At 37.8% G+C, this 26,038-nt stretch overlaps 2 protein-coding genes across 3 annotated transcripts in view; one reads left to right on the plus strand and one right to left on the minus strand.

The window, feature by feature from the left end:
* The window catches only part of LOC109460424 (olfactory receptor 52P1), a 28,382-nt gene extending 13,680 nt beyond the window's left edge, over positions 1-14,702 (plus strand). For both annotated transcript variants that reach the window (XM_074335905.1, XM_074335906.1), the window contains exon 2: positions 6,760-14,702. In XM_074335905.1, the coding sequence (XP_074192006.1) occupies positions 6,781-7,758 (978 nt within the window). In that variant the 5' untranslated portion in view covers positions 6,760-6,780 and the 3' untranslated portion in view covers positions 7,759-14,702. The remainder of the gene's footprint in view (positions 1-6,759) is intronic.
* Positions 14,703-17,072: 2,370 nt separating this feature from the next.
* On the minus strand, positions 17,073-20,862 carry LOC109460446 (olfactory receptor 52P1). The gene has a single exon (XM_074335876.1). It carries the CDS (start codon positions 20,440-20,442, stop codon positions 19,507-19,509), a length of 936 nt encoding a protein of 311 aa, XP_074191977.1. The 5' UTR covers positions 20,443-20,862; the 3' UTR covers positions 17,073-19,506.
* Positions 20,863-26,038: the final 5,176 nt, after the last annotated feature.

A 26,038-nucleotide genomic window follows, 5' to 3' on the forward strand; every position in this document is an offset into this window, starting at 1 on the left:
TTATGAGTTTATTCTTTTAATTAAAATTTATTGGAGTACAATAGTTAGTAAAATTACATAGGTTTCAAGTGTACAATTCTGTAATACATCATCTATGTATTACATTGTGTGTTCACCACCCAGAGTCAGTTCTCCTTCCATCATCATATATTTGACTCCCTTTACTCTCTTCTATTCCGTCCTTCCCCCTTACCCTTACAAATAGTTTAAGAATAGACCATTCTATATGTTCTACTCTCATTTCTTTTTGCATGTATCTATTTAGTTTTCCCAACACCATTTATTAAAATGACTGTTTTTACTCTGTTGTATAATCTTGCCTCCTTTGTCATAGATTAACTGACCACATAGGCGTGGATTTATTTCTGTAGCCATCACAAATTCTTATCTAGTTTGTAGTTGTGCTTGTGTTAGATTATTTTTAAAAAGAATAAGGTAAAGACAGGTGATTCTGGATTGGGAGTGTTGGAAACTGTATATATCTATATCTATATACTCATCACTATGTATCTAATTTGCCTTAGAAAAAATTTTTAATTTAGATGTCTGTGGCAGATGATAAAAATGTGATTACATCAATATACCCCATCCTGCATGTTCTCCTTACAAAGAGATCTTGACACTCCACTGAGATGTACCAGTTATGTTCCCTCACTTAAATATGTGCTGGCCTCAGTTACTCAATTCTAGTGAAAAGAATGTGTTAGAAGTGACAAGGTATGACTGACTTCTAAAACCAGGTTATGGAAGGAAATACAGACTGGTTTCTCTCCTCCTCTCCCTCTGCCTCCCTTCCCTTTGTCCTCCTCCTCCTCCTCCTCTTCCTCCTCCTCATCTTTCTTCTTCTTCTTCTTCTTCTTCTTCTTCTTCTTCTTCTTCTTCTTCTTCTTCTTCTTCTCTCTCATAACAAATAATTTTCTGTATGATTAATAATAGTCTAAGAAAACATTTCTCTACACAATGTATACAGTTACCGAGAGTTAGCTAAATTCAAATTCTGAGGGAATAGTTCCCCCAAGGCTACTCTCACTTCAGATACCATGTAGAAGCTAAGGGGTACCCCAAAGCACCCTCACTTCAGACCAGCTAGCCAAAAATTTGGGGAGCATCACAATATAATGTTAATTAATTTGCTAGGAAAACACTAAATTCAGGCAAATGTTATATTTATTACTAAGGAGTTATAACAAAAAGACAGAGATTAAAACAGAACAAGTAGGAGATTCATAGAGCTGAGTCTACTAAGGACCCAAATGTGAAGCTTCTGGTCTCACTCTCTCTATGGAGTCATGGGTGGGTGCTCTCTCCTCTGGGTCCATGTGCCTATACACAGAGTACTGCCAACTAGGGATGCTTGTTGAGACTTTGGTGTTTAGAGTTGTTGTAACTCGATCACATGGCGACCTTTAGGCTTTAGCCCCTCCAGGTCAAGCTAATATCTGTAGTTTCCAGCTCCTCTTGAGGGTAGAACTGATATGATATGATGCAAAGCTCCCATTGTAAATTATATCGAGAGACTACCCATTGGCCAAAGCCACTCCTGTCATTCCAGGACATTCCAGGGGCTTAGGGGTTGAGACCAAAGGCCAGACCTCTCTTTGCTTAAAGTTATTTTTTCACTATCCCATTAGTCTTATGGAATTTTTTGTTTGTTTGAATTGTTATATTTTTAATACATTTTTTTTGTTAAGAGTGAAAAAAATAACTTCCTTTAAGATATAAGATATAAATAAGTATGACTTCTCTAACCACTTCTATTCAATAATATACTAAAATTCCAAATTGGCATAATAGGACAATAAAAAGGAATAGATGTTTAAGAGTCATAAAAGATGAAAAGAAAATATTAATAAGTGATATTTTTCTATAGAGAAAACCCATAAGACTCTAAAGAACTAACGGTAGTTCAACAAATTTGCAGAATTTAAAGTAAATAAACAAAACCCAAACTAATTAATTATATTATTATACAAATTCACGATTAGAAGTAGATATTTTATAAGTTGTAATTGACAATAGCAGCAAAATCTAAGGTAACTTATTAAATCTAACAAAAATGTGTCTGACATCCGTGTTAAAACAAATAAGAAAGAAATAGAAAGCTATTTTTAGAGGATCTAAATAAATGGAGATATGTACGCATACTACACAGTTTGTGAGTATGAAGACTGACAGAAAAAGGAAAAAGAGAAAAAATGAAAGATAAGGACATGAAATTATCAGAAGAAGAAACATAAATAACTAATAATTTTATGAAACAATCTTCAGCCATTTCAGCAATAAGGAAAATACAATAAAAACCACTTTTAGACCCTTTAGACTGGCAAAATTAAAACAAATATTCAGATAATACTAACAATCAGTGAGTCTATAGAGATATAGAAATACTTATTCACTACTAGTGGGATACTAAATGTGAACTGACTACTTTCAAGATCAATTTATTAATATTTAGCAAAGTTAGAGATATGCATATCCTACAACCCAGAAATTTCATTCCTAAATGAAAGCCCTTCAGGCATACTGCACAAGTGAACAAGGTAGCCTTATATAAGAATATTAATAATAACATTATAATTATAAATAATTGTAAACCATCTAAATGCTCATCAAAGGAGAATGAATGAAATAAACGTAGTGTCATAAACAACATAAACAAATGAATTAACTGTAGTATCTTCATTCAATAGACTATAGTAGCACCATCTAGGACCTCAAAATAGTAGTAATAAATACACTTTATAGAAGTAATAAATTGTTTACCAGACCTACATGAATCAGCATGAATGTATCTCACAAATATAATGCTGAACAAATATCAAGATGCAGAAAAATGGCATGGTATAACACCTTTTAGATAAAGCTTAAAAATATGAATTATAATATTATACAGTAATAAATTTAGTTTTAATATTTATGTAATAAAAGTATACAAAGTATAAAATGATATGGGAATGATAATGATACAATTTATTTCTGAAGGACAGGAAAACAAATGCCAGATGAATAAGCTGCAAAGGAAAGTCCTATTGTTTTTGTAACATTTTGTTTCTTAACCTACATTGTGTATGTATGGATATATGTTATATTATTCTTTATAACCTTTTTTTTTTTTAAGATTTTATTGGGGAAGGGGAACAGGACTTTATTGGGGAACAGTGTGTACTTCCAGGACTTTTTTCCAAGTCAAGTTGTTGTCCTTTCAATCTTAGTTGTGGAGGGTACCGTTCAGCTTCAAGTTGTCCTTTCAGTCTTAGTTGTGGAGGGCGCAGCTCAGCTCCAGGTCCAGTTGCCGTTGCTAGTTGCAGGGGGCACAGCCCACCATCCCTTGCGGGAGTCAAGGAATTGAACTGGCAACCTTGTGGTTGAGAGCCCACTGGCCCATGTGGGAATCCAACCGGCAGCCTTCGGAGTTAGGAACATGGAGCTCTAACTGCCTGAGCCACCGGGCCAGCCCCTCTTCATAACCTTTGCATGTCCAAAATAGATTAAAATAAGAGAAATGTAGATTTGGCATTAGTAGACATGAAAACATCATAGGTTATGTGAGAAATGCAGAGTTATTTAATTGTTTCTATGTAATTATATTATTTATAATCTATTTTTTCTCCACAGTTTTGAGATGTTGTCTTTCTTATATAATATAGTGCATATATAGTTGGGTATTTATATTGATGGTATTCTGCTAGAAAAACCTGTCTACTTCTACTCCATAGTCTTATTGTTTAAAGTGCAACAGTTTTATAATACATTTTAATTTCTGGTAGGGTAAACCACACCCCTCTGTTACATCATTATTATCTTCAGATGTTGGTTCTTCCAGTTGAATTTCACAACCATTTTGTCAAGATTCTAAGCAAAACAAATCATTGAAATTTGTTTGGATTGCTCTGACTTTATAAATTCATTTAAGGACAAGGTATAGCCTTCAAACATAGTTCTATTTGGGGTTTTATAGATACAAGAAAACAAAAATGTAAGATTTCATGGACTAGGATGCATGTTTAGTTCATATTTAAATGAATTTATCTACTTGTTTATTTGTTTCTTTGTTCATGTATTTGATGCTTATTATATGCCCATATGTGTCAAACATGTTAGTGACAGGGATACAGGATTTGGGGAAAAATCTGCCCGGGTCTATTACCCCAGAGTAGTGTGATTATCAAAGGGAAGGGTTAAAAGTTGTGACTGAAAGATGAGAGGTCTTTGGGTGATAGTAGAAGGCATTTGACAGAACTTTGGGGGATCTTCTGCAAGAAAAGTTCCTTTAGAAGTTGTGCTCGGGGATTTGATAGGACAGTGGAAATAAAAAGAGCTGGCCTATGAAGAAATGATTCTTTTTGGTTGCTACCTGTCATTATCACACTTCAGGACCACCTTGGGACAGAGAGAAAATAGATGACGGAGCCAGGTTTTCTGCGTGTTATTAGAGCATGTTACTACTTCTGCAGGGGGAAGCTCTGTAGTTGCTCTATGAGGTCTGACAATTAGGTTTGCAAATTTGTTGCAACGATGTTGCTAACCTTTTTTTGATATCAGAGGGATTATTCATTATGAATTTGTACCAACCGGACAAACAGTCCACCAAGTTTACTATTTGGAAGTGCTTAAAAGGCTGTGTGAAAAAGTTAGATGACCTGAATTTTTCGCCAACAATTCATGGCTCTTGCTTCATGACAATGCACCAGCTCACACAGCACTGTCTGTGAGGGAGTTTTTAGCCAGTAAACAAATAACTGTATTGGAACACCCTCCCTACTTACCTGATCTGGCCCCAATAACTTCTTTCTTTACCCAAAGATAAAGGAAATATTGAAAGGAAGACATTTTGATGATATTTAGGACATCAAGGGTAGTATGATGACAGCTCTGATGGCCATTCCAGAAAGAGTTCCAAAATTGCTTTGAAAGGTGCTGGTGTCAGTACATAGCTTCCCAAGGGGAGTACTTTGAAGGTGACTGTAGTGATATTCAGCAATGAGGTATGTAGCATTTTTTCTAGGATGAGTTTGTAAACTTAATTGTCTGACCTCATATGAGCAGGTGTGTCTGTGCTTGCCTCTTTATGGCCCTTTCTATTGATGTTTTGATTGCCCCAAGCCATTTTTCCTGCTACTCACTTTCCTCTGCCACTGCTTCCCTCTAACTGACACCTAACTCTGAAGGAAGTCTCCCTACAGGGCCTAGCTAGCAGAACTTGCACTATATCAGGATTTAGAATCTGACTGCCTAAGTCCTGCTTCTGTTTAGTCTTTGCCTGATTTTGTGACTGTTTTGTTCTGTCTTATGCATCTGGAATGGATTTAGCAAAATACTTTTTGAAAAACTTTAATAACCCACTTCCTCTGAAATAATGAGAAAGAAAAAAATGGCAACATATCTGGACCCAGAAGTTGAGGGAATGCTGTGGTATGAGAGGTCGTGGGAGCTGGAGGGAGAGGTGGGGTTGCAGAAATGACCTGGAGAATGTCTGGGGCAAAGCCATTGACTTGAGGAAAATACTAGAGCCTGCAAATCAGAAAGAAGCTAGGGATAGACAGAACTTGAGGCTGCTAACAACAGGGGCTGTGCCTCTGATGACTTCATGAGTATCACTACTCCAGCCATGGCGTTAGTGCCTTCCTCGCTTTCACTCCTACACATGCTTGAGAATGCGGGCCTCTGGAATATTCAAACTGAGAGGCCCTAAACAAGTTCCACACTCAGCTATGTCTTCACCCTCACTCTCCTCAGGCTCCTCCAGGATTGGCAATGACTGGAACATTCTCAGAATCCCTAAAGTTAATCTGTCTTATCTCTTGGGAACTCGGGGAAACCTCTAGGGTCAATATTACACATAATAGCAGTGGTGCCGTGTGTGTGTGTGTGTGTGTGTGTGTGTGTTTGCAGAAGGAGAGAGTAGCAAAGAGCTACTTCTGCCACCCTGGAGGCCCTTACTTAGGTTACTTAAAGGGTCACGACATGGATTCTGAGTGCCCAAAAGTGAGGAGAGGAGAGATGCAGGGTCATGAGTGTGCTCTCCAAGAGCCTTATGAATATCTGCTAAGATATACCTACATACATGTGGACACACCCACGTACACACATTTGAAGGTGTCTGAGACAAGCTTGCTTCTCTCACATCACTTCACATTCAGGTAAATGGTTCTAGAAGAAGATGGGTTTTATATTCACATTTTGGTAGCCTATTCTCTGAGCTTCAGGTGCCCAGACACCTGTCACCTGCTTCCTTTGAGTCATCACTGCAAAGTTCACATCAAAAAGTCCCCACAAGTTCCATATCTGCTGAAAATGTGTATTCTTTAATTTTTGGATTAATGATTCTATTATAAGCTTTAGGTTATCTTTTATAAAAACTCTTTAGTTGATCTTTCTGATCTTTTCACTCCCGAGAAACATGTGTAATATTTTGTCAATTTCTCTTTGTATTCTTATGCATTTTTTGTTTTACACACTTAAAGTTATGTTCTTTAGGAGGATAGGCATTCATTTATCAATATATTCTTATATATGTGATGTTTATTTTGTTAATGAATAATGAATCGGTTTGTCCTTAATAAATGTTATCAAAATGCATTCTGTCACATATTAATATTGTTATATCACATTTTACTACTATAATACTGCAATATAATGCTATCATGATTTCAGAATCATTTTTATGTATGGTAACATTGCAACTTTTGTTTTCCACTTTGAAGATCTTGATTTTTATTTAAATTGATGCTGATGAAGTTTGTTCATTATTCCTCTCAGGTACTTCACCAGGGTGCCACCATGACTGCTTGCAATGCCTCCCAGGGCCATCCTTCTTTCTTCATTCTCCAAGGCATTCCTGGGATGGAGGACAAGCACAGATGGATATCTATCCCTTTCTCTTCCATGTACTTCCTCACCATCCTTGGGAACTGCACCATCCTCTTCACCATCTCCACAGAGCGCTCTCTGCACAAGCCCATGTTCCTGCTCCTCTGCATGTTGGCCCTCACAGACCTGGGCATGTCCACAACCACCATTCCCAAGGCGCTGTGCATCTTCTGGTTTGGCCAGAGTAAGATCAGCTATGAGGGTTGCCTGGCCCAGCTGTTCTTCATCCACTCCATCTCTGCCTTGCAGTCTGCCATCCTAATGACCATGGCCTTTGACCGCTATGTGGCTATCTGCGAGCCCCTGCGCTATGCCATCATCCTTTCCAACAGTCGCATTGGGCTCATTGGCTTAGCAAGTTTAGTGAGAGCCATCCTGTTCATTCTTCCCATGCCCATCCTCCTCCAGCAGATGCCCTTTCATGCCAATCATGTCATCCCTACCACCTACTGTGAGCACATGGCTGTAGTAAAGATGGTATGTGTGGACACCACAGTCAACAGGATATATGGTCTGGTGGTGGCCTTGTTGGTTGTTGGGCTAGACATCTCAGCTATTGCCTCATCTTACGTGCTAATCATCCGGGCTGTAATGCATCTCTCTTCTAAGGAAGCCCACCACAAAGCAGTCAATACCTGCACCACACACATCTGTGTCATGCTCATCTCTTACACTCCCTCGCTTTTCTCTTTTCTCACTCACCGCTTTGGTCGGGGGATTCCACCCCATGTCCACACCATTCTTGGCAACCTCTACTTCCTTGTACCGCCAATGCTCAACCCTATTATTTATGGAGTGAAAACAAAAGAGTTTCGGGACAAAGTGACCAAATATGTGTGCTGGAGGAAGGTGCCCATAACAATTGTCCAAGGTCAGAAACCTGTCTGATCAGCCAGCAGTGGAAGGTATGAGAAAAAAATGTTAAATAGATGCAGTTTCAGGGGGAACTGGCTAGTGGTAAAAATATGTCATATTGGCAGATTAGCTGCTCAAATATTTTGAATAGATGTTAAGACACAAGAAACCTACTTCCTCTCACTAATTCCAAAGTAAGGCAATTATCCCCTATGAAATAAAAACAATGACATCTGCTCTCCATACCTGATATGGTAGTTGGGAAAATTATATATGGTAATGTATGTAAAAGCACTTTAAACAATAACATACACTGAACGCATGTAAAATGGGGTGGAATGTTTTTTATGGACCGAACAAAAGCGCAAACAATAACTTGCCCACCACTTTGCCAAGGCAAGTCCAGGTGTGTGTTGGTGTGGGTGTGTTTCTGTGTTTGTGTGTTTAAGGGGAGGTGGGAAGTGGAGATTACTTGTGGGGAGTGAGAAGAGATATGAAAAGTACAAAATGTATTTAAACTCGCTATTTTATTATCCTTGCTGTAGGAGCCTTACATTTGGGCAATAAGACTGTTGCTTCCTTATGAACCAGGGAATATAATCTCCAATTCCTCGAGAAATTTCAGAGGAAAAGGAAAAATTGGAAGCTCTTAAGCTTAAAATGTTGATATGCATTTTAACTAATTTCATACTTATAAAAACTCCTAAGCCAGTTATCCTGCTTGTCTCAACTAATTCCATTGTCTGAGAAGAATCTCTTACAGAGACAATTCTGAGAATGTTTTGTTAGTGGTTGTAGTTATAAAAGTCGGTTTTATACTGGAAATCTTTGGCTACAGACCTCTGCAAGGTAATTTCTCAATGAGCCCAGGAAGAAGTCATGAGTAAATACTTAGGACAGTTTGGGGAGCTCAAATCTTGTGCCCAGATATGGGAATTCATTAAATTCAGAGGATATTGTTTATCATTTCTGGACACTAATTAAGGACATAGTGGCCAATATATTAAGATGCATGAAGTCTGAAAACAGAAAGATTCTAGGGTTTTTCATCATAATGTAGAACTAATTTATGAAAGCAGAATTCGGTGACAAAGATACCTACCCTTAAGGCCATATGACCGGTATTTAAAGGAAAACTCTTAAAATATTTAAACTACAATGAAATAAATGAAACTTCTTCAGAGTGTGGTACCTGACATGATAAATAATACTAAAGGCTTCAAGTACACTGAGCAATTCAATAACAAGGGCTAAGAAAGCTGGGATATTTCAGAGGTTAAAATAATGGACACAACCTTCAGGAAAAGAAAAACCCAGGATTGCATAAGAAGTGACTTTTCTATAAATGGAGGACCAGAGGTGAAGGAAATCTTGCAGGAGCAGTAATGATTGAGGAACAGAGTACTGCCTGTCTGAAATGAATACCAAGAGCAGTTATGCAATCCACCACAAACATATAACAAAAAATTCACTCAGCAAAATGTTTTATGATTAATCATTTAATTGACAAATAAGTATAAGATTGTGAAAGAGCCTGAGGCAACATTAGCCTGGCAAGTTGTAGTTGTGCAAAACTTACTTTGTGCTGAGGTCTGAGAGTGATTTTTTTTCATCTGATTCGAACAGGGTTGAGGTACAGAAGCAGAGAGTCCACATGCTATAAAATATTATTGACCTCTCCATCTAAAAGAAAAAAAAATTATTTCCCTTTTTCTTTTTGGTGAGATAGTTTGTGAAAATGAGACGTCTGTTGTTACTGAAGTTATGGGCAAAAGATTGATTAACACCTAAACACAATGCATTTGTGGAAATTGTGCCAGGAAAACTGGAAGCAGCAATGGATTCTGGGAAAACTGAGGGAATTAAAGAAAATCAGAGAAAAACAAGAAGGAAGCGTGATGGTGCCTGTCCTTTCTCTCTTGGGCTTTTCTCCTTTAAAAGTGTTATTAATCTGTGGTTGATAATTTCTCCTGCTGGATGAACTTGATTCCTTGCCTGTGGGCTTGCTGGAAATGTGACAGATGACACTAATATTCACTATCTATTTTTCTTTTCATGTCTATAGAGTTGCTGCTAGACGTGCAAAAGCTAGAAAAATGTTCATGTGTTTCGTATTTTGATCAAGTTCAATCACTTTGTATTTCTTTGTTAGGTATTTGAAAGTTGAATTAATGTAGCGTCCACTTTACTTTCACTATCTCCTTTATATTTGGAGAATCTGAAATGGTCCCAAGCTCCCAAATAAGTTATAAATAATTATATAATAGCAGTTATATAAATATCTTCTAATAAATGGTCAGGGAGGCGACACCTCTGACTAGAGTCTAGGGTATTGGGACAGAAGGTTTTACAGCATTACAGACTTGAAACCTGGGTTTCTCAAAAAACAGGGTCTAAGATAAAGCTTGTGTATTGTCAGTTTATTTAGAAATGTGATCACAAGGAGTAGGAGTGCAAAACAGGTGAAGTGAAACAGGGAAGGTGGAAAAGCCAATACAAGTATTTTTTACCCAGTTTCACACTGCTGATGGAGACTGGTGTCCAATCCTGCCTGGACCATCTGAGGAGCCTTATAAAATATTTCTATCTTCCCCAGGGGAGGAAAGGATCATCCACAGTAACTCATATGGGGTTCATGGACTGCCCAACAGGTGTTAGCTTCTCTGTACTTTCAGGTTGTACATGCATGACAGCAGAGCTGGTTGCTGGGGGGTATCCTGTGCCATGGAGTTAGGACAGCACTGTGGCAAGAAGTTCTAGGTTCTAGACATAACCCAGGTTGACTATCTGATTACACCTGCATGGAACTGGTTACAGTCACAATGGCAGAATAAGGGTATGACCAAGGGGATTGTGAAGTGGTGTGCAAGGATTATCCAATGTAATAACAATCTACATGACCTTAGCCCCACAGTAGGCTATGGACTTTCTTTGAAATTAATAGGGCCTCACACCTTGAGCCCATCCCACAGAATTATTACTTAAATTTTCCAACTTTAACAACAAAGTCATCTCTGATTATTAAGGTAATTCAATCTCCACAATTACAGGTAACTCAGATGACCTTAGAAAATATGCTTTTAAAAATATTTAAAAGAGCTCCTAGAAGGAAAAGAACTTCTATAGGTGTGCATAGTTCTCAATTCTTCTGAGTATTCTTTTTTACACAGATCTAAATATGAATGTTATTTATTTATTTGCAATCCATTTTATTGTTGTTCTTGTTAAAATTATATATACATATTATATATATATTATATGTAATATATATATTTTTGGTAAAAGCAATCAAATGTGGTAAAATACACAGTGGAACGTGAAAGTCTAGCTTCTGCTTCTACATGATCCTAGTCTCTAGAAATAAACCCTTTAAACAGGTTTTATGTATACTCTCATAATTACCTTATATATTTAAAATATAAATACGTATATAGAAGCATCTAGATAGTTCTTTTCTTCACAAATATGTCCATACCATTCACATTCTTAGACATTTATTTAGCTTTGACCTTCAACTTTGAGCAGGTTTTGTTTTAAATTTCCCTTTCCCTCTTTGTAATCCATTGTGAATTCCCTCTTCCTGCCCCTTGACATGGACAAGGGGTATTTTTTTCTTTGTTTTTCTTTGATTCATTCTGTCACGGACATTTCTACTCTGATCCTTGGGTAAGTAACACTTCCCTGTCCACAATGAATTCTCTTCCACCACAAATGAGGCAAAAACAGACCCAAGTGAAGTGAACAATAAAGACAAATGAAGCTGGTAGTGCCCTTTCCCTTTGGAGCATCATGTCCCCATTTACTGTCTTCTAGTATTGAGAAAGACAATGTTTCCTCTCCCACAGCAGGACCCTTTTCCTAAAGTGCTTCCTGCATTTGCCTTTCTTTGTGAACTCTACCCCATTTGAGTTCATGCTCTGTTTTGATAGAAATAAAAGCACCACTGCACAGCTCTCTCCTGAGAGTCTTCCATGTTTGTACAGGAGAATTCTTGACAGTATTCTCTTCTTTGTGTCCTGTTGTGTCAGATGCAGCTATGTGAGTTTATTTTCTTTAGTTTGAATTTTTAAGTAATAGTTTACTTCTGCTTGTGTAATTTAAAACTTTCATATTTGAGATTGAAAATGTTATTCTCAAACATATCTATAATCAGTTTCAAATGGATTTTTAGATTTTTTTTCTACCTTCACTTAAAGAAACTCCTGCTTTAAAATCCTTTTCTTAAACTTTAATCACTGTCACTATTTTAGTAGACAAAAACACCTGAAAACATAACAGCATACAGATTTACAACTTCTCAGTTTTACTTTAGTCCGTGTTAGAAAAGATATTTATCTAGCTAAGTATCTCTAGTTGCATTTATCTTATTATTTTTGGAATACTGTATCATGTTCTTGGGTCTTGGAGTCTTACATGCCAACAACTGTATCAAAACATTTCAATACTCGATTCTGTGGCAATGAAGTCTGCAGATAGACCTGTATATTTAAACCTAAATCTCAGAGAAGAATACTTTGAATATGTACAACCAACTGAAAGCCTATTGTCCAGCTGGTCATTACTTCAACTTTTGACAGATATAGCTTTATTTTTCTTTGTTTCTTTATTTATTTGTTTAAGCTTATAAAACTCAATGCAGGGAAAGATATCCTGTTATCATTCTGGGGATTATTAAAAGATCTCAGAATTTATATATTATAATTCTAAAGAAGAAGCTATAAATTTCATTCTTTGTAAAATATGAGCAAGGACAGAGGACAGAAATTGAGTATTTAAATATTAATTCAAATAGTTAATAAACAAGAATGGGAAGTATAGTCAAATAGGTCATGTAATGGAAGGAAACTCCATCAGAGTTTAGTAGATTTTGATATGAACCGTGGGCTGTTGATATCAGTCACAAGGTAGCAGACCTATCTCAGAAGTGGTCTGATTTCAGGGATGTTCCACTTGGAATTCCTGAACTACATATGTAGAGTTTGATCAGAGAAAATTTAACCAATGGTTGACAGGTGAAAAATAAAAACAGTTCTAATTTGTGTCATCTCCTCCCATCCCATTTTATTTGAATGGTTTGTTATTTGCTTAAATATAATATAAAGACAAAACAAATTAACTTTACATTTAGGTGTTCTAGAATGTTGTTTTTTTTTTAAATAACACAAAACATCATGAAAGTCTTGCCTACTCTACTATAACCAGACTTTGTTATTTAGATAACCTGGAATCCTGATAACTAGGATTGGAGCATTGCTATCTGGATGGATGCTACAGCTTGCCCACTATAAATCTGGTGGTAGAGGATTCTAATTTTTAGCTAATTACTAAGTGACCTTAAGAAAATGCATCCTTAAGATAAAATAGGTGTCTTTATATGTCTTCTTTGGAAAAAGATATATAGTGAAAATTAAACAAGAAGTAACTTCTGTGGGAAAAATTGAATTATAATTTACAAGTTATACAAATGAGAACACATTATACAGTTTTAATTAATTTATTTATTTAATAATATTTCTTAACAACTGTTCCATATTAGCACAAATAGACCTTTTTTATTGTTTTTCACAACTCCTTAGTATTCCTCTGTATATTTGTCAAGTTTGTTTCAGCAGTCTCTTATTGATGGCTTTTGTTACTTAAAAAGGTCATATGAGCATTTTGTTATATTGACATTTTTTTCAGCATAGGGCAAGTGTTACTGAAGTCTAAATATGTAGATATGGAATTATTGGAGTAAAGGGTTTATTTACTTTTTACTTTCTTATTGTAGCTCTTTTTGCCTGATCATCAAAATATACTACTGGAATGTAAACATTAAAATATATAATATAAAATTCCACTCAGCTAATGAGGAGTAATAGTTGACATTGTATTAGTTTCTTATGCTGCTATAATAAATTACCACAAACTAGGTAGCTTAAAAGAACTATTTTTTTTCTCTTACAGTCTAGAGGTTAGAAGTCCAAAGTCAAGTTGTCAGCAGGGCCGTGCTCCCTCTGAAGGTTCTAGGGGAGAGACTTTCTTTGCTTCTCTCCCAGCTTCTGATGGTTGCTGGCATTCTTAGTATTCCTTAACTTGAAGACACATCACTTCAACCTCTGCCTCTATCATTACATGGTATTTTGCTTGTGTGTCCTTTCACATCAACTTCTCTGTGCCTATTGGTGTCCAAATTTCCTTTTTATAAAGATCCCAGGCCCTGGATTAGGTCCCACCCTATTCCAGTAAAACCTTATATTAACTCTATTACAACTGTAAAGTCCCTATTTCCAAATAAGATCACATTCGGAAGTCTGGACATGACTCTACCTAATCAGACCTATTTCTCATGTAAATAAATTCTACAAGTATTGCTACAAAATGAAATCATGTTTATAATATTGTTTTGCGATTTATTGTAATATTATTGACAGCAACCCATGATACTAAATATAGATTTATCTCACTTTTTTTTAAACTGTTTCATAGTATGTTTTAACCAATCCTGTATTGGTAGATATTTGGATTGATTCCAATATTCATTTTTATGAAATAATTTTGTGGCCTTAGAGCAGAGATTGGAAAACTATGGCCCATGGGCTAAATTTGGCTGCTGCATGTTTTTGTAAATAAAGTTTTATTGAAACACACCCAGACCTATTTATTTATGTATCATCTATGGCTGCTTTTGTACTGCAGTGGTAGTGTTGATTAGTTGTGTGGGACCATTTTACCCACAAAGCAAAAAATGTTTACTATCTGAAACTTTACAGAAAAAGTTTTCTGACCCTTGCCTCAGAGAAAACCAAGAGTCAAAGAGACAGTCTGAGAGTTGGGAACTTGTTACTTGGAATTTCATTTTTTCCTTGCCATCCAAATTCTATTCAGTGTCCTATAATGACCACATGAATGTGCCTCACAAACGTCCTACAATACCGTGTTTCCCCCAAAATAAGACCTACCCAGACAATCAGCTGTAATGCGTCTTTTGGAGCAAAAATTATTATAAACCTGGTATTATATTTATTATATATTATATTATATTATATTATATTATATTATATTATATTATATTAACCTGGTCTTATAGTAAAATAAGACTGGGTCTTATATTAATTTTTGCTCCAAAAGACACATTAGTGCTGATTGTCCAGCTAGGTTCTATTTTCAGGGAAACACGGTAGGGAGCCAATTGACTGAAGGACCTAACTTGTGCAATTTGAAATCCATCATTGCATTTACACCAATGTGATGTCTCCCATTGGATTCTATGCACCAAAGACTGAGTGTGACAAGGATGCTAAGGAAGACTTATTCCTGGGGACGAGGAACATTTTGGTAGGGTCCTTGTTAGATGACTTTGTCATTATATGGCAACCTAAGATAGTTCCAGTTAGCCTTTTCTCTCTCCTTAACTTGGGGTTATATTTATATTGTGGTCTGACTATTCTCCCAATATATACTGATTCTCCTCTTTCTTTTCTTTCACACAGATATTTCTTCAATAACATTCTTACGTGTGAAATCATTGGCATATGATTTGCAGAGGACTCAGAGTAATACAAGTGATACTGACAGTGGTTTGACTGGTAAGATAGGAAATTGGGTTAGGGATACTTTCTGTCTGGTAGGAAGAGAATGCTCTTCTGATTGGTAGATGGGACAGGATAGTACCTGGAAAGAGGTGGTGGGTCAATTGCTAAAGATTTTACCAGAGGTGGGAAATTTTGTGCCAAATGCAATTATGCAGGCATTTGAAAAAGGTAGGAGAAACAGTGCATCTAAAGATAGGAATTTACTGGTTATTGTGAATTTGTTTTGATGCCCTACAGCAGGATGACAAGCAGAGAGCCATTAACAAGCATTTAGTAGCTAAAAGAGAGAACCAGAGAGCCTCAGTGGTGATAGTATATAAAGAAATCCTCATCACTTAATAGTGGAAGGGCAAACACAATTGAATCACAGGCTGGACAACTACTTGTGAGAGTCTCAGGGCTCCAGGGATGTTTTAACATTCAGCTAAGGCAGGTCTGTTATGTGTAGATCAGGGTCCTGGTAGAGAAAACATGGAATCTTTAAAACTGGATGTTCCTGAATAAGATGACTCACTAATCTCCTTTGCAGCTTCTAGACATGCAGTCCCTGCAAAAGCCCAGGACTACTTCTGTGCTAGAAGAGGCTGCAGAAGCTTCTGCCCCAAATAATAGCAGGTACCCCCCCATCCCCATGACATACCTCCTCCTCTCCTGGACGCCAGGCTGATACATAGGACTAAATCAGTGCCTATGTTATACAGCAGGGTACATTCTAGAACTCATACAAGATGAAAAAGATCATAACCCTAAACAATTAAAAGACCTTGCTGGCATGTATTGGTGGGAGCCAGGGACACTCTCTGGATTCACTTTTGAGGGTGCTTGATCAAAGGTGTTGGAATATAAGGCTAGATGAGCAAGAATTAATTTACTTTCTCAGGAATAGGATTTGACTCATGGCTCTATTGGACAAACCACATAAGAATGTAGATGTCAATGGAGACTGGGTGATGCATTCTTTCAAAACCAACTCCTGGGGGGCACAATAGATGTCTCAGAAAAGTAGAGACTGCATGGGGGTGGGGTGGGGCATTAAAAACAGAATAACTAGAAAAGGAAAATATTTTCAGTTCTCCAAATAGTGATAACTGTTTATATTACAACCTAGATACACCTTTAATTAATGATCAGTATCAGGAATGAGGTAGGCACACAATAGTTGCCATGTTTTTATGATTAAATCCATTCTAACTGAATGTTCCACTTAGTTGTGCTGTACAACTTACTTCTTCATTCATGGTTGTCTTTAGAGAGCCAACATGGGCATAATGGAGTAGGAAGATGGTTTATGACCAGAAAGATTATGATTTGAAATTAGGCCTAAGCACTTACTACCTGTGTGACTATGGGAAAGCTATAAACAAAGTGAGCTTCTGTAACTTTATGTGCAAAATGGATATTATTACATAACTTGAGTTAACATTGAAATGATTCCATGGTCTATTATATGTAAAAATACCTAGAAAAACAAACACAGAGACATCACAACAGATGGTATTTCTTCTGGACTTAATAGAATATGAAGAGCATAAGACAGGACTCTTCCATTCACTCCTTTCCTAAGACATAGATACTCCAACCTTAGTTATTGCCCTGAACGTTTCTTTTGGTTTTTATTATCCAGTATCCTCATCTGCTTATCCAAGTTTTGAATGCTATGTCTTCACCATCATTGAGATTATATTTTGATAACAGTAGCATATTCAGTACTTTGTATTCTCAGTTTCTCTCTAAACTCCGACATGCTGACCTTGATGGTGGCTGAAAGTCAGTGTTAGGCATAAATTCTCTCCCCATGCTCTCACTTGCAATGGGAAATCTGGCTTATGAAGTACAAAAAGGCACAGAGAAGCCGCCATAGCTTAATTATCTGACTCTATCCATTTTCCTTCCCCCAGGTCAACATTCCCCAAACACACCCTCCATAAAAACATTTTCATAGTTAAGAATGAAGTAGGACGCTATTTTACTAAGAGGGATTAACAGCACAACAGGCTGAAGAAAGTGGTTTCTTTCTTCTCTAATATGGATAATATGATTTATGTTTCTATTTTGTAGGCATCTTCTACTCTAAAGTCTAGGCAGAACTAGGTGAAACTCAAGGGAAAGGAGTATTTAGTAAGGAGTCTGTCGCAAGCGCCTGGAAGGGCAGTCACCACATTTCAGTCTCTTCCTGAAAGTCAAGGGGACATTAACCCCTTGTCAGGGCCCTACGTCCCTACGTGGTATTCATGACGCAAGTGGGGAACAAAGTCCTGACACACAGGTTCAGATAGAGTAACACAGCTTTATTTGGGAACCAATGTACCTCCAGAGGCCAATGCTCTGGTAAGCACAGAAGGTTATACAGAATAGAATAATTTAATAATGAACCAAGTCCCAGAGTCAATCTAGGTGGAGAAGATCCCTGGTCTGGGAGAGATGACTGGGCCCACAGCGAGTCTGAGGCAAGCTGGTCTTGCAAGGAAGAACTTCGGAGAGTCCAGGAGCATTGCAGCTTGTACCTCGCAGAGGACTCTGTCGGATTGCCCAGACCAACGTCCCAGAAGATCGTTCCCAAGTGTCTCGCTCAGAACCTTGCAGAGGGTCTTAGCCAGAGTGCCCAGTCGGACTACTCATGGCATTGCTCTGGAGTTCTGCTTTTATCCTCTTTTCCTTGGACTTGTTTCCTCTTAGGTGACAACCAGAAGTTGTTTGCCAGGAGTTGTTTACCTCTTAGCTGATAACCAGGAGTTGTTTTGGTGAACGTGTTTATTACTCAATTTTGTTATGCTCAGTTTCACACAAAAACATGTTTTTTGCTTCACTCTTATCAGTCTCACACATGTGCAGCCATAGTCCTGTCCCTACTAGTAAACAACTTGTTTTGCAAACCTCAACCCACATGTATAATATATTTTATATGCTCTATACAGGAGGGTCTCTGCTCTAGGTCACATGAATTAAAGATGTTCTTAAGGTTTATAGATTGTTTAGCTCACCAGAGTAGAAAAGAGGCCCCGATTAGCTAAAAATCCTGGCTAGGTATAAAGCATACATACACTACTCCTACCTTCAGTGTCATTATCCTTTTAAGAATTCAGACACAGTGATAGAGATTTAAGGAAGATTTAGACATTTAGGATTCTTTTTCCTGACTTTAAAGTCAATAATCATAATTGTTTAAGTTGTGCTACAACTGTGATTATCCTATTTTTCAATAATTCTTACACTCCACGGTTTTATTTTGTTTACTTTTTATTAGAAACGGGGTCATTTTTGCCTAACTAGCCAATCTTGTATTTGCCTTATTACATTGCACAGTTGATCCTATGCTAACTATGTATTAAAATGATTAGATACAAATTTCATTTACCGTAATGATTCAAACATTTCAACATGGTAATACTTCATCATATAACCTAGTGTTTGGGCATGATCTGAGTCAGCCTGGAGTATCACTTCAGGAAGAGGTAGCTTCCTGCTAACATATCCTTTTTTTAAGATGGAGTTTCTGGTCATGAGAATCTCTTGAGTTACTCATCTGGACATGTGTTTTTCCTTGCAATAAAACCTTCTGTAATATATATCTCAACAGTCCCTGAGTCCTGAGTCTATATATGTAATCTTCAAGTTACTTCATTTTTGTCACATGCATCCACATCAACACAATCACATGATTGGTACTGTGAACATGCTGCATTGTCATCACATTAAAAAAAATTGATGAAAAGATCAATTTCCTAAAGAGTTATTACATGTTAAAGTGGTATCCAAAGAAATGAGTAGGTCAGATTCCTTTTAGCAATAAGATACTACTTAGAAATAGACACAGACACTTAGAGAAACAGACAATAGAAAACTGAAGCAAATATAAACTTTTCATCAACACAAGGAAACATGAACTTGGATCATTTAGAGAGAAATTTTGTGTTTGCTTGATGAATGTGAATACAGGTATGAAAGTCATCAGAGACCCATATTATAAGAGTGCTCCTATTAAAAGAAAGAGCTATCTTAGGTTTTCCCTTCTTCAGTTCATAGCTCAATGAAAGCACAAACATATTGGTTCTTTATGTAAGCCGACACACACACACACACACACACACACTTTCGTGGTCTATTCTTTCCATAGCTCATTTGGAGATACAACTGGGTCTTGGATGGTTGGGCAAAGGCATTTTTGTTGTCCTTACTTTTCATTTACTCCCAGGTTTAGCATGGGAGCCTATGTAGGTCCTCTGGACAGGCATTTGGCCACCTTGTCTTGTATTTCTTTCATCTTTATACCATAGATGATGGGGTTGAGCATTGAGGGTAGAAGAAGGTAGAGATTAGCAAGGAGAATGTGGGCTTGTGGTGGGATATTGACACCAAAGCGGTGGGTGAGAGAGGAAAAGAGTGCAGGCACGTAAGTGACAAGGATGACAAAGAGGTGAGCTGAGCAGGTGTTGAGAGCTTTGCAGGTGGCATCTCGAGAGTTAAGGCGTACCACAGCCTGCAGGATGAAACCATAAGAGAAGCCAATGAGCAGCAAGTCAAGTCCCACCACAAGCAGAATCACAAAGAGCCCATAGATAAGGTTAGGTCTGGTGTGGTCACATGCCATTTTCACCACAGCCATGTGGTCACAGTAGGTATGAGGAATGACCACGTGGCAGAAAGTCAACCTTTGAAGTAGAAGAGGCATGGGCAGGATAAGAATCACACCCTTGGCGAGAGCCATCAGTCCCAGGCGTCCAACAAAGGAATGGCTCAGAATTGTGTTGTAGTGTAATGGCTTACACACAGCTACGAAGCGGTCAAAGGCCATTACCACAAGTATGGCTGATCGTACCACGGATGCTCCATGGATGAAAAACATCTGGATGAAACAAGCGTTGGAAGCTATGTCCCGATAATTGAACCAGAAGATGCAGAGGAGCTTGGGCAACAGAGCCAGAGTGGATATGAGGTCAGCCACCATCAGCAGGGCCAGGAGCAGGTACACTGGTGTGTGAAGTGTGCGTTCTGTGGCCACCAGGAAGAGGATAGCGCCATTACCAATGAGGATAACCAAAAACATAGAGAAGAAAGGAAGAGATAGCCACAAGTGCTGTGACTCTAAGCCAGGTATGCCCATCAAAGTAAAGGTCAGGAAGCTGGAATGGTTGAAGATTAGCATAGCAGAAACTGTTGGTGGTTGTTAAAGAAAATTTAGACACCTGCCAATGAGACATGGGTAGTGAGTTGTTTGTATCAGTTTGGCTTTTAATGATTTGAGTGGGGCTCAGAGAAAGATGGAATAATACCTCTTTGGGACCATGAAGTTTGCGACTTAGCTTTAGGTTTATCTTGAAGCACCTATATTATTTTCACAAATATTTTTTTAAATGAGGTTCAGATTTGTTTTCTGTATAAGGGATGTTTATCTTCTCCCCTCCCAGTTCAGCAATTCTATACTTAATTTTTCCCCCCAGAATTCTGAGTATGAGGGGTGAAAATGTTTTTATCCTCGATTAAAGGATATAAGAACCTGATAGAAAAACCAGGGCTTTCTCACTGGGAAAGTCCACCTAGATAGAGAGGATATATGCTTCTTCACCCCTTGTTGCAGGAGTGCTGAACTTTTAGGGAAAATCTTTGAATTTCTTCACTTTTATGTGTTGTCCCTCTTTCAGGGATCCATTATCTAGTCATGATCCTGTTTTCCCCCCTGCGACTTTCTATGTTTTAGACAAAGTATAAGAAATCTACGAGGTCAGACAATTAAGTTTGCGAACTCATCCTAGAAAAAGTGCTACATACCTCATTGCTGAATATCACTACAGTCACCTTCGAAATACTTCTGTTGGAAACTATGCACCAATGCCAGCACCTAGTCCACCCTTCAAAGCAATTTTGGAACTCTTTTTCTGGAATGGCCATCAGAGCTCTTGTCCGTCTTATTACTCTTGATGTCCTGAATGTCATCAAAATGTCTTCCTTTCAGTATTTTCTTTATCTTCTGGTAAAGAAAGAAGTCATGGGGGTCAGATCAGGTGAGTAGGGAGGGTGTTCCAATACAGTTATTTGTTTACTGGCAAAAATCTCCCTCACAGCCAGTGCTGTGTGAGCTGGTGCATCGTCGTGATGCAAGAGCCGTGAATTGTTGGGAAAAAGTTCAGGTCGTCTAACTTTTTCATGCAGCCTTTTCAGCACTTCCAGATAGTAAACTTGGTTAACTATTTGTACGGTTGGTACAAATTCACAATGAATAATTCCTCTGATATCAAAAAAGTTTAGCAACATCATTGCAACAAGTTCGCGAACTTAATTGGCAGACCTCATATTGTCCAAATAAGGACACCATTAGGTGCAAGGTAAGTGTTTATGCACTTTGAGGGTTTTTTTTGTTTGTTTGTTTTTTTACATGACAGATGGACCTTTCTCTCACTAGAACTGGCCCTCATGTGTAGATTGAATTCCATTTAGTTGTTAGTTGTGAGGTGTTTACCTCAATTTAGTCCACTGGGCTACCAAAAAGTACTGATGTATTCTTCAATTTTTATCATGCATTAAGCAGAATTCCCCTCTCCAGTAATATATTTACTATTACAATCTTTTCCTGTTCATTGCCATCTTATCTCCTCACGGAGATAGAAAACATGTTCCATCACTACAATCACTTTCTTATATTTATATTCTACCTTCTTGTTCCTCTTTCCCTTAACTGTACTAATATAGTAAAGGACTAATTCTTGTTAAACCCAAATCTATCTACTTTACATTTATACAAGAGCAGCTGAACATGACTTCCAAAAAAATACACAACATGATCATTGATTCTAGTTTTACCACAGTCTTTAGGTGAGTTTCCAGATTAAGAAGAATCTCTTTCTTCTTAATCTCAACAGGCCCATCTCCCTCCTCGAATTCAGAAGGTGATCTTTCTATCTTTTCCATTAAAAAAAACAAACAAAACAAAAACAAAAAAACAGATGAAACCAGAAGATACTTTTCTCATTTCCCCACCACCAAAATAGTACCTACCACAATATTACCCATTTATTGTGCTTTCCTATTAGAAAGGATGGCCTGTGTCATTTCATTTTAAAGTTTACTTATCTGCTTCTGAACTGAATTGCATTTCCTTTCCCTCACATAAAAGCTTGTTCCTGTAATTATACCACTCTCTCCTAACTGCCTTTCCCTTTTCTAGTGAGACTTCCCACTATTTTCATTTACACCACTACCATTCTAGCCAAGGCGCCTTTGGTTTTCACTTGGACTACTGAAATAACCTCTTCACTGGTCTTTCTGCTTGTCTTTTGCCTACACACTGCATATTGCCCATAGAGTGACGACCCTATTATCTTAAAAAATATAGCATGATATTACAATTCTTAATAACTTTCTATTATATAAGGAATAAAATCAAAAGTCTTCCATGATGCACAAGGCACCTTGATATACTCTGATCATAAATACTCACGATACACAAAGTATCATCTAGCTTTAGCTCACCTCTTTAACTTCATCTTCTGCCATTCTCCCCTGCTTGCTCACTTCATTCTTGCCCGTTTTGCTTTTCATTAAGCATGATAAAAGTTTGTTTCTGCCTCAGGGTATTTATTCTTACTGTTCCATCTCCCCATACACTTTCATATCACTCACTCCCTACTTTTATGGTGTCTGTGAAAATGTTATTGCTTTTTAAGCTTCTATTTTTATCACACTAAACCATATATCATTTTCTGATATATGGTCAGAAAGTCACCCCTCTTCTCCCCCCATTGACATCTTGATACTTCATAGAGTGAAAAAGTGGTTCACAATCTTGGCTGCATATTAGAAACATCTGAGAAGTTTAAAACCTCTTGATACTTAGAAAACTTAAGTACATTTAAGGAATACTGAGAAATTCAGTGTGACGTTGCTGTCAGATATAAGGAGTTCTGGAGACAAAGTCAGAAGTGGACCCATGACTGACAGCAACTTTTGCTTAAAATGCTTTCCACATTCCATTTTTCTTTTCTTGACAAATTAAGAATTGTTCTTAAAACTCAATTTTACCCTCATTTCTCTGCTCATGCCATATCATGGCTCTGCCCATATCTATGCTCTATTGTATAATACTTAAGCGACGTTTCCTTTCTTTATGCATTTATCTCATTTAGCATTTATTAAGTACTCACTATGAGCGAGGATTTGTAAATCAACTCCACTTTTTCATATCTGACAATGTTGCTGCATTATTTGTAAACCATCTGATTCTTGAAATCTTTTACTCCCTCACCCCTATATCCTCTGTAAACTCACTCAAATTTCAGAAGTCTGGCAATACTTTTAGGTATCTGGGGTAGAGTTTGCTGGTGGCTATCAAATAAATGCCAGTTAAATAGAATCAGTGGGGGCTACAGACAGAAGGCACTTAGAAAGAACAATCTGATTGAAAGAAGGGGAGGCATGGATAGTTTCAATGATTTATATCAAAACTTACCTAGAAAATTCTACTATATTCTTCCTACCAGCCTCTTTTCTGCTAAGAGCCTTGTTATTTGGAAGTCACAGCTTGAATCTGCCTATCTCATGTTTCATGTGACACTAGTTTTGCAGTTGCTGTTGAGCTGATCTAAGCTCCTGGGAAGGGACTCCCTGCCCACCCCAGCTCCCAGCTTTCCTCCTTTGTTTTTACTTCAGACACAACATATAAGCTTTCTTCTTACAGTGGACCATGGTTCTCACACTATGTGAGGGAAAATTTAAACTCTATGATTTCATCATCCAAGAACTCTGGGCACAGCCATGACTCTCCAGAGGTCAAGGAAAGAGCGAGGGTGAAAGAAACAGTTGTTAGGGAATCCCACTGGGACCTTTAATTCAAAGAGCAACATGACTTGAAAAGTAGCTCTCAGAGGAAAAGGGATAATTTTGACCTTTCCGTTTTTATATAATGATGGTATTATATGACTTCCCTATATTTGGTGGATGCCTGTAGCTATGGCTTTAATAGAGACTTACGAATAAGGTCATGCTTCAGAGCTGCTCGTGAGAAAACTTAGGTACCTCTGTGTCATTATATGAGGAGCACAAAGGACTGAATCAACAAATGGTAACGTCCTATCAGATGAGACTACATTCTTTAAATGGACACAAATTTTGAAAGAAACAGAAAATTTTGTATCCAAATTCCTCCATAATGAATTTCTCTGCGTAACCACTGTTGAAAAGAATACAGCAGGGCCGGCCTGGTGGCTCAGGCGGTTAGAGCTCCGTGCTCCTAACTCCAAAGGCTGCCGGTTCGATTCCCACATGGGCCAGTGGGCTTTCAACCACAAGGTTGCCAGTTCAATTCCCCGAGTCCCGCAAGGGATGGTGGGCTCTGCCCCCTGCAACTAAGATTGAACACGGTACCTTAAGCTGAGCTGCCCCCCAGATGGCTCAGTTGTTGGTTGGAGTGTGGGCTCTCAACCACAAGGTTGCCAGTTCAATTCCTCGACTCCCGCAAGGGATGGTGGGCAGCGCCCCCTGCAACTAAGATTGAACACGGCACCTTGAGCTGAGCTGCCGCTGAGCTCCCAGATGGCTCAGTTGGTTGGAGCGCGTCCTCTCAACCACAAGGTTGCCGGTTCGACTCCCACAAGGGATGGTGGGCTGTGCCCCCTGCAACTAGCAACGGCAACTGGACCTGGAGCTGAGCTGTGCCCTCCACAACTAAGACTGAAAGAACAACAACTTGAAGCTGAACAGAACCTCCACAACTAAGATTGAAAGGACAACAACTTGACTTGGAGAAAAGTCCTGAAAGTGCACACTGTTCCCCAATAAAGTCCTGTTCCCCTTCCCCAACAAAATCTTAAAAAAAAAAAAAAGAAAAAAGAAAAGAAAAGAATACAGCAGTTGTCCTCAAACTTTAGGACTTATTTAAAAACACAGATTGCCTAGTATTTCTGACTCAGCAGATCTGGGGTGGGACCTAATATACTGCATGTCTAACAAGTCCTCAGGTGATGACACTGCTGTTCTGAGAATCCCACATTGAGAAGCACCGGCTTAATATATAGCCAGTTGTGTTCTGAGCACCTACAAGTGGGGACTATTTTTAAGTTATATTTAATAACTCATTCATGTTTAGTTGCAGCTGAACAGAGATGCTGATGCAAGCTCTAAAGATTCCACATTTAAAGGATGCAAGTTTGTGTAGTTGCTTTTCTTTCCACTTCTGTCAAAATACAAACACCTTTTGGGTAATACCTTTACCCGATAAAGCCAGAGATTCTTAAGAAAATTCTAAATTTTGTAATTATTCACACTTTTTCTTTGATAAAAATACTAAGTAATATTTTTCTTCATTTTGAGATGGTAGCAGCAGTTTGTAATTTTTTGTGGAAATCTGGATGGTATTGAGAAAATTTTGCTCTATTGTGTTAATGTATGCTTTACTCTAGGGCAGTGGTTCTCTCCCTCTCAAACCCAAATTACCTTTAAGTAATTCTTAATTATGAAATTACATGTATCATCTACTTTATAGATATAAAATCTATATAATGTCTTAATTGTAATAGAGAAGAAATAAAAAATAATTGGCAATCTATGTGATAATTATATGCATAATATATTTATGATACATACATATATGTCACAAGTATATGTACAATATACACATGTGTCATCCAGGGTCTCTGGTCCCGCTCCCCACATAAGAACGCAGGATATGGTGAGGCCAAAAAGGAACACCCACGGAGCCATAGATAGGCGAGTCATACCACTGTAGTCTCACTGGGGGCTGGGTTGGAGAC

Source organism: Rhinolophus sinicus, linkage group LG06, assembly GCF_036562045.2.
Source record: "Rhinolophus sinicus isolate RSC01 linkage group LG06, ASM3656204v1, whole genome shotgun sequence".
NCBI classification, from domain to species: domain Eukaryota; kingdom Metazoa; phylum Chordata; class Mammalia; order Chiroptera; family Rhinolophidae; genus Rhinolophus; species Rhinolophus sinicus.